Here is an 18,877-nt window from a genome sequence, read left to right on the forward strand (position 1 = left end):
TCCCGACCTCCGCGTTAAAAGCTCTTTGTGACGAGGAAATTACTTTATGAACCCATGAAAGACACTCCAACACTCCAGCCCGCCTGACAGTTTTTTCGCTCGCTGCGCCAAGTGAGAAGTTTCTTTTCCTCTCCGTCTCTAAATCACTTCAGCTTGTCACTCACTCGCGAGTCTCTCTATCCCCGCTCCTCTTTTGTGGCTTCTCCTTCATCCTTTGACCTCAGTCTTTCTTGTGCGTCTTTGTGCGGGGAGAAAAAGTACTACTAATTAAAGAAAAGTAGTTACCGGTCTACTGGGCACACCTGTACAGTCTGATGCAATCCAATACAACTGATCTCTTTTCAGGATTTAAGAAAAAAAAGTCTCTTACGTCTTATTGAAAATGAGTGAAGCCCCAAAGCCCCAAAACATGATTTCACACACACACACACACACACACACACACGCACTGATCCGGTGTCAACACCAACGTTAGACAACAATCTGCGGCGTTTTTTCTGGGTCGTAACTAATAAAAGTGGAAGTGCGGCGTCCGTGCGGCATGATAAGTAAGACGGCGAGGGAGAGGAGGGCGAGGAGTGTCTGGTTCTGTGTGGTTTCCATGATGGTGAAGGTTTGCGTGATGCTTTGTGCTGTGGTTCATGAATAGTAATGACAGCAGACGGCAGGCCGCAGCTTTAACCTTCAGCCGTTTCAACAATTCCTCACCTCTGCTGGAACACCGGGCCTGTTTTTCATTTTCCCAAGGTCTGTGGAAATCACTTTGTTTGAATATGCTCACGCCGCCGCCGCCGCTGCCCCAATCATATTTATACGCGAGCTTGTTTTTGTTTAGGTCTGTCAGAGGCTGGGGGTGCCAAACGTATACCTGGAATGCTCAATGGGGATAGAGGGCAGAAATACCAAACATGTGTCTCTGCGGCCTTGAGACTTCACAGGGCTGCGGCTGCGGCGGCGCTCCGCTCTGTAAACATAGTTTCCCCCTGTGGCTCCGTGTTTGGACAGGAAACAAGGAAGCTGATCAAACACTGGCTCGGGAGGCAAAGGCTGCACAGAGCCGGAATGGCGCGGCCTCGACGGAGGGAAATGTCAGAAATAACACGTCACCTTTGTTGTTCGACCTCTGCTGCCTTTCAACCCTCTGGAGTTGTGTTCCTCATTTGTACACCGGCAACAAGGAACGCCGCAACGCACTGGTTATAGCCTTACAGCCTTATATCCTTATATCCTTATATCCTTATATCCTTATCTGTAGAGGACACAGGATTGTAAACGGACCGGAGTGCAAAATGAGGTTTTCGTGCTCGGCTGCTTTTCCTGCTTCAGATTTACGAGCTTGTCTTGATGACATCATAGATTAGGAGGAGCAGGATGGAAGCTGGCACAGAGGCAGGAGGGGTGGGGGGGGGGGATGGAGGCGTGTGTGGTAGAGGCATGTGTGTGTGTGTGAGTGAACATTACTTGTGTTAAGTGGCAATGCTCCCCCTTGTGATTGTTAATTTAACTGCGGGCGACATAAACATGGGAACATTAGGAACTAAACAGGTGAACAGAATGAGACAGTAAACATGTTAAACATGTTAAAGATGTTAAAGATGCTAAATGTTCATCGGGATAAACAACAATGCAGCACATTTTCAAATCATCCGGTTTTTATTAACTCTGTCTCGACGACACAAAGAGAAGGAGCCAGCATGAAGATTAAAAAACTCAATTAAATTCTTCAAACAGGAACTAAAACTTGAAACACAACAGATCTTTCTTATTTTTAATGGTAAAAGATCCATTTTGTTTCGAGTCTCCGTCTCTCTCTCAGTGCCTTGGAAGCAAACGGCCTTCAGCCTGCTGTTCTCATGGTGAAGTGGAGCTTCATCACATATTCAGCACTAACATTTATTTATTTGCCTTCAACAACTCTTCAACCGCTAATTGAAAAATCTCAGTATTTGCTCTGTGGGGAATAAATTGCACTTTTATCTGTGAATATGAAAGTGAAACGGCTCAGATGTCTTGAGTCTTACTCCTGGGCGCCCGGCTGCTCCCTGGACGCCTCGTTGGAGATCTGCAGGAAGGGCGTGCTGATCTCGCTGGACTGCATGTCGCTCGCCACCCGCAGCAGGCAGCTGAGCACCATGTCTTTGGCCACGCCCGCCTCCAGGTTGCCCTCCTTGCTGAGCTGCAGGGTGATGTGGTCCAGGCTGGTGAGGACCAGCTCGGAGCCCAGCAGGGGGCAGATGGGGCCCGAGTTGATGTTCTCCGTCATGTATTGCTGGTAGAGATCCAGCAGTTTGTGCTCCAGGTAGCGATTGAGCAGAGAGTTAGAGAAGGGCCCCTCGCACCCCTGGAACAGAAAGCTCCGGTCCCGGCCGCTGCCCAGTCTCCAGCGTGCGGACCCCCCTCTCAGCGGGTGCAGGAGCCCTCCCTGGGTGTGCCCGGGCGGGGAGTCCTCCACCGCAGGGGGGACGTCGCAGGACTGGAGGAAGGGGCCAGGGGCGTGGCTGTCCACACACACCCGCAGCTCACCTTCATTGGCTGAGAGCGGCAGCACCTGGTCGCCCCCGATGTGGAGGTCAGAGTAGTTCTGGCAGATGCTCTGGCAGGAGGAGGGCACCAGGAAAGGGGCGTCGCCACAGGAGCGGGCCTGGTCGGGGATCTCTATCTCGGGGGAGATCTCTCGGCCCGGCCAGGCTGTTTGGGCCGCCGAGGAGCGCAGGGGGGAAATGTACTCGTCCCCCGCAGCTCTCCAGCCTCTGGGCCGGCCGTCTGCGCCACATATCTGCTCCGGAGAGTAACGCCGCACAGCTGGAGAGCGTCTGATGGGGCATGGCAAGAGGGCAGCAGCTGCTTCCTCAGCAGGGGGGGGCTTCACCTCCTCCAGGTCACCATAGGTCATCCTCCACAGTCTGCCCTCACACAGCATGGCTGCAACAGAGACATCACTTTACACTTTACAGTCAAATCGACGGCTGAATCCAAATCAGTCCTGAGGCGATGTAAGAGTTTATTTTTGAAGTATTATTTCTTCGCCAAAGAGGAACACGAGTGCCGTTTTCTCTCTGAGGCGTGTGTGCGTTCATGCGTTACACACTCCACATCCGCTACTACAAATAATATAACAACATACAACCATCCGCACTAATAAATCACATTTTAACATTTCCTCCAAAGTAAATCTTCTTCCTACCTTGGCGGAGGATCGGGCCTCTCTTGAATATCAGATGTGTGAATACTCAAACGTCCTTCAGCAGTTCTTCATTTTCTGCCAACGTGCCAAAGTGAATTTGTGTGTAACTGCCGTGTGTGAAAGTGTGTTTGCGCCAGAAGGTTGTTTTATACAACAGCAAGAGGAAGTGGGAATTACTGTTTGTTTCTTTCTTCCCATTTATGCAAAGTAAAAGCTGCAGCTGGATTCATCTGAGTGTGTTTCAACACGACGCACTGCCAAATACGATCTGGAATCCATTTAAAGTAGAAAAGGATCTTCTTATTTACGTATTTAAGTCTTCTTCCCCTCTTGCCAGCTGGTGATGTAGCTGAAGATGACTGGGCTGGATCGGGAGGCTTTACTGAGAAACTCCTCTGCTGGTGTTTCTCTGGAAAGCAGCAGGTGTGGTTAGAAAGCAGAAAGGAGAGCCATCTTCAGACTGACATCAATCTGAGTCTTTCTGATTTCTGTTTTCGTTTTAGTGGAACCTGCGGTCGCAGCTGAGCAGCGTCTCATCTGCATGTGTGACGGACGCTTAGTTTCACCTGTTTTTCCCCTCTACCACCAAAGCAGAAGTATGACTTCACTCTCAAGGTGTTATGTGACCACAGATCATCGCTTCCTCCTTGAACTATATTTACTCTTAAGTATGTTGGGGGGAGAAGTGACATCTTTGCTCCTGTGTGTTACAGATTCAAGTCCAATTGAGTTGTATCGCCTAATATCACATGTGGAGGGCTTGAAGGGCCAAACACAGCAGACTGATCGAGACCAGGAAGACTAGGAAGACCAGGAACAACTCCAACAACCTGCTGCTGTGTCCCATCCTCAGATCTCAACAGGTTCTCAACCCCCAAACTGTCCATTACCTCACCTATAGGCTCCGAATGATACAGATGTGTTTCCTCCAGGTCTGTAGACTGCCTGTACCCGGTTGGGAGCACATGGTCTGCATGCGGCTCCTTCAATCAAGACTCTTTCAGACTTCCACAGCATCTCCGGGTGCTCAGGCTGAACAGAAGCGGCTCATGACACAGGAGAGAAGCTGCTTCATTATTAATCAGGCCGGGACACTCTCACACTCACTGATATGACTCAGACCATATTTATTCTTCTCCGGCTGGTTAGAATCTGCAGGGTTCTGCTCGTGGACTGAAGACCTGAGACCCGTTTTCATATCAGCTCCAGGAAATTTGGACAGTTTACAGACAATCTACAGTTTATTTTGGTCATAATGATCTCAGGTCTTTTAAAAAAAGAACAAATCGATAGAAAAGCAGCAGAAACCCTGAAGCATCACAGCTTGATGACTTACCGGTGACATTATGAGCTCAGTCTGGGGCCTCCTGTGTGTGTGTGTGTGTGTGTGTGTGTGTGTGTGTGTGTGTGTGTGTGTGTGTGTCTGTGTGTGTGTCTGTGTGTGTGTGTCAGGATATCTGACACTGGATTGCTGCTCAATAGTAATGACACCAGAGCGGGTAGAGTTACAGACCCGTTGCCATGGGCGACGCCCGATAACACTACAGACATTTGGAGATCTAGTTGGTCAGTTGTGTGGAGTCAGAGCAGCTTTTCCTTCCCTCTCAGCAGCTTCAGAACCCTGGACAGTGAAAGGTCAGAGGGCGACGCTCTCACACACCTTTTTTGTTTTGTCTCTAAACTTCACACTCCTCCGGCCTGAAGAGCTGAACATGGATACACATTCCCCACACACACACCAGGATTGTATAGATCAGCTCGTCACCCTTTAGAGGAATGTTCAGGAAGATCAACAATGTGTTCCGACCCAACCAGCCAGGGCACAAAGGTCGCTTTGATGGCGGCGGGCTGCGCTCGGAGCAGGACTACCACAGCGCCTGCACGGTGCGCCTGGTCCGCAGCACCTCCATGCTGGTGGTCGGGGAGAGGCAGACGCAGGCGGACTCGGGCTCCACGTTAAAGCGCAGCAAAAGCACCGTGAGCATCGAGTCGACCCTCTACTACTATCAGAGGCAAGAGGACCGGATATGGCTCTACTCCCAGAACCAGAACTGCCTGGAGTACCTGGAGGCGCTGGTGGCGTTGAGGCGCCAGTACACAAAGAGCGTGAACGAGATGAAGAGCAGCGACGCCAAGGCCACAGTGGCGCCGAGGAAGAAGCCCCCGCCTCCGCCGCCCCCCAAGGACGAGCCGGTGAGACGCAGAGACGCGTAACGGCCCCGGAACAACACAACAGGCGATGAGTCAACATGTTCTGTTCTAATTGTTCTGATTTATCATTTGTGTTCAAACGCAGAGACCGAGAGCCAAACCGTCTGCGCCCCCGATCCCCACCGAGGACGACACGCTGGAGTTCTTTGACGCCGTCATAGCGAGCTGTGACAGCGGGCCGCAGCCCCCCAGACCTTACGTGGATGACGGACACGCGGACGTGGACTTCGTAGGTGAGTTTGTGACGTCATCTTCCTCGGTTGTCTCGGAGTTGGCCCGGAAGTAAGTGTGCGCGTGTGCGTGTGTGTGCGTGCGTGCCCGCCTGCGTGACCGTAGCTCCTTGGCAACCGCGTCATTACGCACAGCTTTGGCGGTGTTTTGTCCTCGTGCGTAATGGAGACAGGCTGTGTAGGTTTAGTCGATGTTGTTGTTTGTGTATCTCCCACTTCCTCTTGCTCATGTGTGGTGCAGCTGTACATACATGTAACGCCTCTGTCCCCCCTTAGTGGCCTCCAGCTCCACTGAACACGACCTCCACTCCAACTGGGTCCTGCGGGTTCCTCGGGTCCCAGGTGAGCCCAAGCAGAACCAGGACCAGGTTAGTGCCAATAAAAGTGTCCAGAAGAAGAAGAAGAAGAGCACGAGCAGCTCCACCAGCAGCAGACTGAGGCTGCAGAGGAACCCCATCCACCTGCCCAAGGTGGTGGAGAGCGCCTTCCAGACTCTGCGCTTCAAGCCCAAATTAAAAAAGCAGTGAAGCTACAATAAGAGACATTTGAGGCGGGACGGGCTGCCAGACGGGAGCTGGACCCTGTGTGGACCTGGACCTTGTGTGGACCTGGACCTTGTGTGGACCTGGACCCTGTGTGTAGACAGAAACCACCTGGACAAGGACACACGACACATTTAACACTTTCACTGAATCTGCTCATCTGGTGACGCGATGACATCGGTGTCATGGAAACAGACGTGGCAAAATGTTTTAAGTCATTTCACAGAATATCACTCTGTTTCAAACTAAAGGAACAAAAACAGCATTCATGTTCATTGATGACAGGTGTCAATCAAAGGTTCAGTCAGTTTAAAGAGTAAATGTTTGTGAAAACGTGTGAAGTCGTTCCTTTGATTCATTTGGTGGTTTGTGTAACGCTGCTGTGTCTAAAGGTCAAGGGTGACTGAATACTTCTCATTCAGCTGTAGTTCCTGTTTATCTTGGGCCCAGATGAAAAATCCACAACACAACCTTAAGCCTTTGGTATTCATTTTCTTTTCTTTAATACAAAAATGTGTCACACACACACACACACGCACACACACACACACACCAGGCCTAGAAACGACCCACTTTCTCTCACACACTCATTTCTTTTCAGCTTTGACCTTGGGGCTGAAGAAGGATGACATCGTCTTCATGCCGCTCTTGTCCACCTTAGCCAGACTCTTCTGAGCAGCAGTCATTTTCTTGGGCGGCTGCAAATGGAAAAACAACAAAAATCAATAAGTGAACAACCTTGCAGAGTGACGGGGGCCAATTTATTACGCCTTGCAAAGTTCATTTAGAACCCGACAACAATACGTTTCTGCGAGGCGAGCGCCCTTTGACCCCTGAGGACTGAGCTCTTTCTCTGCTGACAAAGCTTCGACTAACACGACACGCTGTCACACACGCTGAACCCTTTTGTTCGCAGATGAAGACAAACAGAAGATCACTTCACAAACAGATGATAGGGAAAACAGCAGTGACGCTCAAAGCAACTCCAAGGCCACAGATGTCTGAGGCGGCCTTGAGGCTCGTTGGCGTCGCGGTGCCGCTCGTCTCACACTCACTTTCCGCGCAAAGTCGTCACTGTTGAATTTGGTGTAGTCCTCTCCGGCTTCCACCGGCAGGTCGCTAAGCTTCCGCTTCTGCCACAAACCAGGAAGCAAGAAAGAGAAAAATAGTTTCCGTGACCAAGGGAAGCAACAGTTTCACCAGAGGAACACGCACACAACACTGCACACTTGACGACAACACAGTGACATGGTGAGAGAGAGAGAGAGAGACAGAGAGAGAGAGACAGAGAGAGAGAGAGAGACAGAGAGAAAGGTGCATTGACAAAGTCGCAACAAAGACGACCTGGAGGACGAGCGATGAAGAGACCTGCGGTTTGAACAGAAGGGACAAAGAGACGCAGCCTGAGGCGAGACGAGACGCTGCCTCCTTACCTTTGAAGGAGGTTCTGTGTCCTTCGGGCTTGTGAGTTCTGGTAGCCTGTGGAGGAAGAAGAGGGAGAAGCTTCATCTGCATCCTGGTCACACAAAAGCTCCCACAGTAATCACACCTGGGTTCTGAGGTGGTGAACGTACTTCAGGTGCTGGAGCAGGGCTCTGCTCAGGTCCTCACTGAGGTACTCTGATACCAGCCCGTGGGCGTAACGCAGGTAGTCCTCTGTAACGCAAAAAAAAAAGGGGTCGTCAGTCTCGAGTCGCCTCAGTTACCGCAATTTTGAATAGCCAATGCAAACTGATAAACCGTGTCAGAGTTTGGGGCAGAGTGAATTGAGAAGTGTCAGAGCGCTGTGTGTGTGTGTGTGTGTGTGTGTACTGCCATCTAGAGGATCAACGGCGTCTCTGCACCAAAAAGCCAGACAGGCTCAGAGACAGTTTACCCTCTCTGGAGTCCGGCTCCGACTTCACTCTGACATACGTGGAGGACTTCACTCCTTCTCCCACAGAGATCGTCTTCTTCTTCTTCAGGGCAATCACCGTCCTCTCCACCTGCAGCCAGACGCTCCGTGAGACGAGGGACACAGAAACGTCACACACACACACACACACACAGAGGAATGAAGACACCTACCTTCTTCTGTAACCAGTCCATGGTCTTCTCTTGGCTGTACCGGTGGAACTTCAGGTCTCCCACCTCTGTAAAGTGAGGAGATGCAGCATTCAGCACAAAGCAGAACAGATTCAAAGCCCAGGTTTCTGAAGATGCAGAATAAACCTCCACCTTTCTCCTCGGCGATGTGGCGCAGTGAGGCAAGGGAGCGCGAGCAGGTCAGCAGCCTGGAGCACGCAGGGAACTCTTCATCCATAACAACCTGATCCACAGGCTGAAACTTCCCCTGACACAGGAGATGAGGTCATTAGAGACACTGTGCCACATGTAAGTATGAAGTCTATTCTGTTAACTATGACAACAAAGCTGCACATGACAAACCAACTGAGATGTGTGTCTTTACCTCTTTTCCAGATTTCATCAAATAGGGCAGAAGCAGATAAAGAGGATCCATGGGGGTGACGTAGAGAAGTCTCCCATCTGTACACACACACACACACACACATATTATTTAGACTTCTACACTACTTTACATGACGTGTTTACATTTGTCGTCTACACTCTACACATAACAGATTTGACACTGTGTTGAGTCTTCATAGTGAGCAAAAACACAATACATGATAATAATAATAACTTTGAGAGACTGACCTCTCTGTACCACCTGACCTATGAACCAGGAGTGGAACTCTTCTTGGAAAGCTTTGACCTCGTACAGCTCCAGGTCTCCAGAGGCCAGCAGGTACAGAGACGCTGCAGCTGCACCACGGCGACAACAACAACAGGAGCAAACGAGTCACTTTCACTTTCAGAGGCGATTCTAAAGGCACATATTCCCCCTGAAGCATTATGTTTGACTTATTACACAGGTGCTGCGTAACCATAACAACAACAACATAACACAGCTGCTGTGCAAATTTGTTAAGGTTGTGAATTCACTTTGCGTTGCTGCTGAAGACCACAAGAGTACAAACACAATGACTACAAGAGTAACCATGGGAACGACATGAGTAACCCAGTTGATGTCTTTACATTGAGATGTGACACTGCAGCCACTAAAGACTCTGTGCAGGTGTTTGACATGATGAAGAGTGAAGTGCAAACTTTAAATAATTAGATTCCACCTTTAAGACAAGTTTAATCTAAACTAATCTAAACATTTAAGAGAACACAGACCTGTACACGGATTCCTGAGTCTCACAAAGGCGGGATCAGTATCGTGCTTGTGTGCGGCGGTGACCGAGTCTGTGGACACCAAAACAAACAAACACAGATTCATAACAGAGACGATTGTAATGACGTAATGCTATCAGTTTATGTGTCCAAGGCCAAAATGTGCAAATACAAGCAGCCTAAACATGTCAATGTCCTTTAAACGGGGAGTTATTGTCGTGGCTTAGGTTTATATCCCGGCCTAAATGACGGACACACACTTTGGTGCACACTGAGTGAGACACTGGCGCAGGTTAGCTAAGTTAGCTCAGGCTGACGGACTAACCTGGTGCGATAACGACCCAGCTGTCACTCTGCACCTTCGGCGTCCGCTTCTTCTTAGCAGCCATTTTATGTTGCACTGTTATTCCGCTTCAATCAGGTCCTCAGGTCCTCCAACGACAAACTACACACACACTCACACACTCAGAAAAGGCGCCTCCACTCTCTACTTCCTGCGCCTGTGCGGCTTCTTCTTCATTTGAACCTCGGGCGGGCTGACAAGTGTTGAAGGTGCAATACCGCCCCCCTCTGGGCATGAAACGTTACTTTTTTACTTTTTTGGAACAATTAAAATCAAGTAGGTCGTAATATTACGTACTGTGTGTGTGTGTGTGTGTGTGTGTGTGTGTGTGTGTGTGTGTGTGTGTGTGTGTGTGTGTGTGTGTGTGTGTGTGTGTGTGTGTTAAAAAATAATGCGTATAGTATTAAAATGTAATACAAATAATGCAACGTTTAGACCTTCTTGGACTATGTATAATACTATTAATGATTGATTTACTCACTAAATAAAATCTGTTAAAGAGATAGGAAAATCGATTTTGTGCGTAAACGTCCCATGAAATTCAGCAGTTAAAAAATAAATTGATTTTGTTCACATTACATTACGTTCTCGCCTCCAAATTCAGTTTTACACTTCAGTCGCTAGAGGGCACCCAAGAGCTGTAATAAAAAAATGACGTGACCGCATTCTAGTTTCATTTGTGAGCAGATCTGAAGGGCCAAGAGGGCTCAGCTCTCAGGTGCAGGATGTTGGTGAGGAGTTGTCCTTTGGCACACTGACACACAACAGATTGAAGCATCCATCTGTCACTGTATCCAAGGAGGGCATCTCTCTCTCTCTCTCTATCTATCTGTGTGTGTGTGTGTGTGTGTGCACAGCATAGTTGTCTCATGCAGGATGTGACACTGTGTGTCCCAGTTGGTCTTCAATGACTCACTTGTTTTTTCCCTGCTGTGCTGCACTGTGTGTGTGTGTGTGTGTGCGCGCGCGTGTGTGTGCGCGCGTGTGTGTGTGTGTATGTGTGTGTACTATAGCTTCGTCATCAGTTTGTTTGGTTGTTCAGGAGTCCCTCTTCTATGCTTATTTAGCTTTAGTGTGTTGTTGACTTCCCTCTCTTCTAAAGACACCCGTAGCACAGCCCATTAACAAGTTTTTAATTAGCTTGTTTTGTTAATGAGGAAAGGATGGGTTGTTGTGCTGGGTGACTGGGCGTCTAAGCAGTGCCATACAGTGTCCCAACGGAGAGCAGCGTGATTCAGCCTTCATGTGCTCCACTCTCTTCATCATATCAGCACTTCCTGCCCTTCTGTTGCTGTGTACTGTGTCAAATGTCATCACCTTTTCCTTTGGTGTGAATTTAAAATGAATGATGCAGTGCATGAGAATAGACACGGGCCAGTTTGCCCAGATGTGCACATTGCATTCTGTAACGGTAAACACATTAAAGATGGGCCCATTTTCCCCCTGAAAATCATGAAGTTTAATATGTGGCAAAGAAAGCAGGGACTGAGAAATTGTGTCAAACCTACTTGTTTTATGGGTCCCGGGAGCGTCGTACACATCATTCTGTGGCAGCTAAACAGAATATTCCATGAAAGCTTTCTTTCATTTGCACTTCTTGAGGGAACTTCTGTGTTTCTGGTTGCCAGCGAGAACAACAACGGCCTTTCTGATACATGGGACCACCAGCAAAACTCAAAGAGCAGAGACCTCTGTCACCAGCATGCAGACAAGAACAAAGTGGTGCTGAATATGGGTGCTGAAATAGCTGTTCAGACCCAGACTCAACGACCTCTCTAACCTCTCTAACCCCAACGCCACACTCCTCATCAATCATCACAACCAAAGAGAATTTAATCAGTTCTGTGTCTTTTGTTTTATCTTTCCCTCAGCATCTCTTTCATTCTTGTGTATTTATATTTCTTAGATTTTGCTAAAGCAGTAGTTTTCTGCGACCTCAAGGCATATGTGCTGCTGCTGAGGACAGTTGGCCACACAGATCTATGTGCTGTATCGCTGTGGCCTCATTTGTGGTGGTCAAGTACGCGGTAACTGGTCACAGTGTACATATCAACTCAGCTGCAAGCTGTCACCACCATGTGCTGTAGTGTGTGTGTGTGTGTGTGCTCCCTCTGCTTTTTCATGTGTCCTCAGGACATTTAGAGACTAAAATTGAGGAGAGATCTGAGTTGAAAGGAGTTGATTTCAAAAGCATCCATGGTCACCACAGTACATTGTTTCAAATTGTGACTGGCAACTAGCTAAATAGAAAAACAATGTCACTTTAAGTTGGAAGGTTCTGTGAACAGACACAGAAATGAGCTATTATTTTCCACAGTTATGAAAATCTCCATCTGCAGCTGTAAAAAGCCATAATGTACACACAGATGTGCTCATAACACACACACACACACACACACACACACACACACACACACACACACACACATTTAAAAACAGATGTGGAGAGAATTCCCCTTGGCAGCAGACGCCTTTTAGTCATCATCCGGGATTCCCTTCCTCTCGCTTCCAAATATGGGTGGGATTGTGAGTGAGCGGGAAGCAGAATGCAGAAAGCAGGAACCCCCTGTGATGTCAGAAAAGTGGAGCAGTGAGCCTCACGCTGCCTGGAAATACACAGAGGGAGGAATGCTGGGAACGAAAGAATCACTGAAATGCTTCTCCCTTACGCATATTTGTTAAGTCTGTGTTGTAAGATTTCAGCACACATGCTTGTGTTTCCCAGCACACGCACACATAGACACATGTATACAAACGCACACAACACACCATCTTTTTTTTCCCGTAAATTTGTACCCCCCCAACACACACACACACATACACACACACACACACACACACACACACACGAACACACACACACACACACACACACACACACACACACACTGGCGACGGCGACTCCCTATTCCCGGCATCAGTTGCTCAGTGTGAGGCCTCTGGTTTAATGGCCTTTCCCCTCTGCCTTAATGCAGCAGAGAATGCGGTGAACATTGTAGCCTTGTGCAACTGAAAATATGTTAATTTTTATACTTATCAGGAAAAAGGGGGGGAGGGTTGTCAACTATGCAATAATATTACCAAAATATTTTCTTTTTACACACTGCCACACTGCTGACTGGACGTAATGAATCACTTTGTTGCCATAAGAAACCACCGTGACTGTTTGTAATGGTCATGACAGTATAGTATAGGTAAAGGTCAAAGCTTAGTTCAGACAATTCTCAATGGGCATAAATGCACCTGGTGTCACCATGATACCTCTCCACATCTCCTGATTGAGACGTTCTTGCTAACCATTAGATAGGGAGTGGGAGCCAGAGGAAAGATTGACAACTTTACAGAACTCCTTTGAGAATTGTGAAGTGAAGTCGGGTCCTCGATCAGAAACTATGTCATTGGGGAATTCGTCCTCAGCTGTATCCTTGGCTGTGGGAAGTTTGGATAGAGGGATAAAGTGAGCAGACCTAGAGAAACTGTCCAATGGACACACCACCATGAGACTGGTGGTGTGTCCATTGGAGGGAGATAAAGCTTTTGACGAAATCGAGGGAGACGTGAGACAAGGGACTGTGAGGGACAGGCAGGGGTGAAGAAGGCCAACTGGCACTTATCGAGAGTTATGTTGTGAGCAAACCAGACAAGTAAACACACTGGACTCTGTCTCCACGGAGGGCCACCAAATATAGCTGCCTCAGAAACCTCCCGGCTAGGCCTCCTCCGAGACGGCAGGTGAGTCGAAATGAAAGACCCCACTGCAACACCTGATTCCAAAGAAATTCTGAGCAGATGATGCAGGGAACCAGATGGCCAGATGGATATTGTCAGGATTGGAAGGCTTCTCAGTGGAGTCAAACTGGTGGCAAAGGGACGTTGGGTTTGCACCTTAGTAGTTGCCACTGCTCTGACCTCAACAGTATCCAAATTAATACTACCTGTATAAAGTAAGAATCCGGGGAAGGAAACAACACATCACTGTTGCTCCCCAAACATGGTCATCCACTGCTACAGTTCAAAAGCTAAGGAGATAAGACGTAATGGAAGCTGTTTTTAACTGTAATTTAATTTGGGACCTGAAAATCAATACAGGGATGAACGGACCTGTCCTTCTTCTCAGCAAATAGCAATGCAGACAGGTGATACCTACTGCCTCGGCCTCGCCAGTACACTCCTCCTTAACCATGGTCTCAGGAGAGGACGAGGAATACAGACCACCACGGCAGAAAAGACCAGGGAAGCAGATCCATGGCAGTTGTGTGGACAGTGAGGGAGATGAGAGGTCACACAAACTCTTTAAAATCATCTCTCAGATCTGTTTAGACCCCTGGAGGAATGAGCCCTCAGACGCTGAGACTGAGAGTCAATAGGAGGGTTATGTTTGAGTAACTTTGGGAAATCCAGAATTATGGGTTTTGGTAAAGAAAACAGTGGTATTCATGATGGTTACCTGAGGTTATGAGGGGCACAGGTTCTAGTTCTGTGGATGACACAGCCAGACGTCTGTCCAGACCGCTGGCTTCCAGGGGATTTTCTAAGGACATTTGTGGAAGACCAAGTTGTGGAGAAAGACTGCAGTGCACAAAATCTCAAAATTCTCATCTGCCCACGAGTCCATAAACAAAGCCACTGTAACAGTTGCTTCTGACAAAACCAACTGAGCATGAATCAAGCGTCGAGTGGGAGGATTAAATGTAGAGACTTAACTCACCAGCTGCTGCTCTTTTGCTGACTCGCCCTGTCTTTTCCTGCACAGATGGAAACGAAATAGCCTGACTGGTCAAAGTCAAAGAACTGATTCTTTCTGATTTTCCTGTGATTATCTTCAGGAATTAGCTTGATCCTTCTTAACTGCATGGGTCAGAATGATCACATTGCCTGTTCCTGTAAGGATTTGTTGTTCTCTGGTCAACCAACCTCTGCCAGATTGGAAAGAATAAAACAGAAAGGTCAGGAGGAGAACAGGCACGGTCTAAACAACCGACTGGTAGAGTTCAGGCAAAGGGACGAGATCACTAAAAAAGACTAGACTAGACTAGACTGGCCGGACGCTCAGAAGGCCGGCTAAGGTCAAAACTAAGTACAACAAAGTAGGAAATGGCTGAAACGCTAATGCTAAGCAACTGAGATTGATCTAGCGAGACTTTTTCATTGGTTTGCAAGGGGACAGACGTCTTCACTCAGTTTCTTTAAGAACAGTCTGTGTTCTGTGAGCTCAGTAAAAACAATAAGCCTTACCCCAGTACAAACTGTTCTCAGGCGTTGCATGAGTAGCAGTGTTAGGTATTTATCAACTGGGGAACATTGATGGCTGGAATAAATGTCATGGCAATACGTCCAATAGTTTGCTTGTTCGTTGGACGGACAGAGGAATGGCGCTAGTCTTGCTAAACAATTATTTTATAGTCTATAAAAATACCCAAGCCAAGATTCTTATGTGAATAGATTGGCTCAGTTTGTGTAGTCAGTGTTTTTCACATCTGTTTCTGAATTATCGTGAAATTGTTTTGGACAGGACACTGATGTGTGCGGTCTGATAAACCTTTAAACTTCCCCCCACTCAGGGGGGCTGAGCGTCCCACACAGCTCTACTCCCCCATATTGCCTGCCTGTCTCCTCTCTCCCTTTTCCTTTCCTCTTTTTACTTTGTCCCGCCGAGTAGACGTCCCACAGCGCACCATCCCCAACCGTAATTACTGTTTACCAGGATCAATCTCTCCCTCTTTCTCTCCCTCTCTCTCACACTCTGTCTATCTCTCTCTCCCTCTCTCTCTCTCAGCGTACCAGGGACCAGAGATGATGTGGTAATTACATCTGCCGACTGCTGGTCTGCCGCAGACGGCTCCGCAAGGCTCTCTGCTCGGAGAGAAATTAGAGACTGCTCAGCACATGTCCAAGGCTGTAATTAGAATAAGTACTCTGTGTATGAAATGTGTTTATTTGTTTATTTATGATACTCCAGGATTCCACAGGATTACTGTTGGTTTTTATGATCTAACGTTGGATCAGGTCAGGAGATGTTGCACTGGAGCCACTTGTGGAGTTAATGCTAAACATACCAGGTGTGAAGTGATCAGCTGTTGTGCTTTGTGCCAAAAGTGCAGCTTGGATCTGTACATGGAAAAGTCAGAGAACATCAGAGAGATCACACTCTGGAGAGGACAGGTATATGATGACACAACACTCCCCCTTTAAGGACTCAAATCAAATCTGACACAAGAAAACTGAACAATGAACAAACCCCCCCTGCTACCAACACTAAAGGCTTCACAACATCTCTTTGAGACACCATAAACCCTATTGCCTCCCCTTCCTCACCAACAACAGCACTTCTCCCATTTCACCCGGGAGGGATTCGGTTTCAGGCAGAAAGTAGTAAAGGGGACCAGCGCTGCTTTCTCCACTCTCAGATTTATGAGCTGTTCAATGAGACACTCGACAACTCGGGCCATTAAAAGATTATCTCGATCTTTCACAGGCATACTGGGATAATTTGGGAGTAAAATCATTATGTGCAATCCACATAAATCTGTAAGGTGGAGGGTGACACACAGGGAAACGAGCAGTCCATTAAATTGTGTGTTTGTGTGCATGTATGTGTATGTTCTGCACAATGCCTGGTCTGTTGTTGTTTCACATCCCCCCTAAGACATATAATTTACCCAATACTAAGAGAAACCTCATGCATCTGCACATGTGTACCTCAGGTTTGTACTTTGCAGACAACATTTTTGACATCAACTTTGCTCACTATTCGCCATCTCTGAAGGAAGTGGACGCTGAGGTTTAGAGAGGCGTTATTGTGTACAAGCAACTTTGCCTTTCACTTAGCGGTGCTTCTTTTTCAAAATCCCTCACACCCCGAAAGTCTGAGCACCGTTAAGGGGGGGAGGAAAGCTGAGAGAAGAGGGAAGACAAAGTGGAAGGAATGAACAAATGAAAGTATTCCTTTGCGGTGACTGCATGGCATTGACAGACAGATACTGGCTGAGAGCGTTCAGCGTGGCCTTTAACTTACCTCAGAAGATGGATTGACTCAGCGACATCGTAAAGTAACAAGACTTTTAGTGAAATTGTTCTCATGATGGATCTATGCTTTTATGTCAGAACTGTCATTTTCCCTCTAAACTAAAATGGCTCTCGTCATAATTTCACGTGCTCTGAACTGGAATCCACGTAAGACTTATTTGACTGCGCCGCCCGTAATCAATAAACATATTGGCATGTGACGCAAAATTATGTTTAGGTAATTTAATGTTTATGCATAAATGGTTTATGTCAGCAAATATTTACATAGAGGAATGGACAGTGTGTAGGATGGGTGACTTCACCGTCCGTGACCTGAAATACAAAAACTTCATTGGTGTGATGTAAGGGTTTGGCTTCTTCCTGCGCTGTAGACACGATGACGACGTCTCTCAGAGTGTGAGCAAACTCTTTCATTTCTATTAATTAGCTGGTCTGACTGGACAGTGATAGGTGAACCAAAAGCTTTTATCTTAATAGTAAAAATTTGTAATTACTCTCCTGATCAGTCTGCCTTTTTGTCCTTGGCTTTGTATGGATAAGGGTCCTGGCATGAAGCGCTCCCAATGTAATGTGATCGAAGAGGCCCATGAATCTGGTGGTGTGATGTCATCACGGTGAGACACTTGTGTGATGTCATGATTATGATGTAATGGCGGGAGTGGTGTGTACGTTTACGACTTTGGCACATGCTCCGTTAACTGTCAGGCCAGCTGCAACGGGGCACTAATGAAAATAGATGGCCTGCCTCGAGCTATCCATGTGTGACCATGTGTGTGTGTGTGTCTCTGCTTAAGAGTCAGAGTGCAAATGTTAATGTATTGATACATTTATGGTTTAGTGGATGTGGCAAAGAAGGTGGAGTGATGTGAATGATCCGTATATGGACATAATAGGAAGCATGGGATTTGTCACTCACATCAGCGTCTCACTATTCTTTAGTATGAGGGTTAGGGATTTTTGTTATTGATATACAAAGTTTCTACACCGGTGTGTGTGGTGGAGGTCTAGACCTGAGGTCATGGAGCAGTATCAGTCATCGGATGAGTTTCGGTATGAAGTCTCTCAGACAGAGACAGTGAGTAAAGGTTGGGTCATGCTACACTTTTTCCACATTTACTAACTGTGGTCTGAACGGTCCAGACACTTTTTACTCAAGCTATTGTTCCCCTCTCACTTCATTCTTAAAGGATGATGCTACAGTCTGTGCTGCAAAGCCTCGTGTGCTCCCTCCTCTGTGTGCCCTCAGTTCATTGGATTTCCTCATCTGAAACTAAAACAAAATGAAAACTACGGCCGAGTTTCATTACATTTTGTTAGATTAAACACAATTTTACATTGTTTTGCCTTTCAGCTTGTTTCTACAGAGCCAGTCAAAGACAGAATCGAGACTTTTCCTTCCAAAATGTGAACCGTGCGGTGTGTGTGTGTGTGTGTGTGTGTGTGTGTGTGTGTGTGTGTGCACGCAAATCATGTGGTATTGTATTTTAGTACTGGACAGCAGGGGTCTGACAGCAGGACAGGACAATCCTTGTCTACTTTGGCCTCTCTCTCTCCCTCTCTCTCTCTCTCTCTCTCTGTCTCTCTGTCTCTCTCTCTCTGCAGAGGTTAAAGAAGGGAAATGATGTGTCCTCAGATTTTTGTTGTTAAATCAGCCCATTTAAGTTTCAGGGCGATCACGTCGTTCCTCCCTGAAGCTTGTCCTGTTGTTTCTCTTATACGTGGCCTGGTGATGCATTGTAGCTGACCACATGGTGAGTCACATAATCAAATGCAAACAAGCAAAAGTGTAATAAAAAAGGTAATTGACACACACACACACACCCTGACCTGATTTTTGGTTGCTAGATCTTCATCATTAAGAATAAGACCGTGTGTATGTGCTTTAAAGTGCCTGGTGTGCTTCTTTTTGAACAATGTCTATTAAATTCTATAAGTTCTATAATTCAGTCATTCTAAATACTTGTCACTATGAATTACTAGTAATCAGATAATTCAGTGAGTGATTCATTTCTTTCCACGTCAGCACCGATTTATTTGAGTCATATGTGGAGTGATACTGTGAAAAATGTGGATTATTCTATACAAACGTCCCTGCAACTAACTAACCCTCATCTATATAAAC

At 47.2% G+C, this 18,877-nt stretch overlaps 3 protein-coding genes across 4 annotated transcripts; 1 reads left to right on the top strand and 2 right to left on the bottom strand.

Moving 5' to 3' along the window:
- Positions 1–1,650: 1,650 nt before the first annotated feature.
- LOC143015842 (TLR adapter interacting with SLC15A4 on the lysosome) lies at positions 1,651–3,709 on the bottom strand. Its single transcript, XM_076169949.1, has 2 exons — positions 3,185–3,709; positions 1,651–2,922 (listed from the first exon to the last, which is right to left on the bottom strand). Exon 2 carries the CDS (start codon positions 2,918–2,920, stop codon positions 2,018–2,020), a length of 903 nt encoding a protein of 300 aa, XP_076026064.1. The 5' UTR covers positions 2,921–2,922; positions 3,185–3,709; the 3' UTR covers positions 1,651–2,017.
- Positions 3,710–4,960: 1,251 nt separating this feature from the next.
- c9h13orf42 (chromosome 9 C13orf42 homolog) lies at positions 4,961–6,196 on the top strand. The gene is made up of 3 exons (XM_076170131.1): positions 4,961–5,377; positions 5,481–5,628; positions 5,902–6,196. The coding sequence occupies exons 1-3, from the start codon at positions 4,961–4,963 to the stop codon at positions 6,150–6,152; spliced, it is 816 nt and encodes a 271-aa protein (XP_076026246.1). The 3' UTR covers positions 6,153–6,196.
- A 457-nt stretch (positions 6,197–6,653) lies between these two features.
- rnaseh2b (ribonuclease H2, subunit B) lies at positions 6,654–9,903 on the bottom strand. 2 transcript variants are annotated; one of them, XM_076169927.1, is made up of 11 exons: positions 9,712–9,903; positions 9,390–9,458; positions 8,865–8,972; positions 8,617–8,693; positions 8,385–8,499; positions 8,235–8,299; positions 8,044–8,152; positions 7,742–7,823; positions 7,601–7,646; positions 7,223–7,300; positions 6,654–6,865 (listed from the first exon to the last, which is right to left on the bottom strand). In XM_076169927.1, exons 1-11 carry the CDS (start codon positions 9,773–9,775, stop codon positions 6,755–6,757), a joined length of 924 nt encoding a protein of 307 aa, XP_076026042.1. In that variant the 5' UTR covers positions 9,776–9,903; the 3' UTR covers positions 6,654–6,754. The 2 variants fall into 2 exon arrangements, with proteins under 2 accessions (XP_076026042.1, XP_076026043.1); XM_076169928.1 differs by lacking the exon at positions 7,223–7,300.
- Between the last annotated feature and the right edge of the window lie 8,974 nt (positions 9,904–18,877).

Source organism: Genypterus blacodes, unplaced genomic scaffold, assembly GCF_046128005.1.
Source record: "Genypterus blacodes isolate CSIRO-AG114 ecotype Tasmania unplaced genomic scaffold, CSIRO-AGI_Gbla_v1 ptg000214l_1, whole genome shotgun sequence".
NCBI lineage: Eukaryota > Metazoa > Chordata > Actinopteri > Ophidiiformes > Ophidiidae > Genypterus > Genypterus blacodes.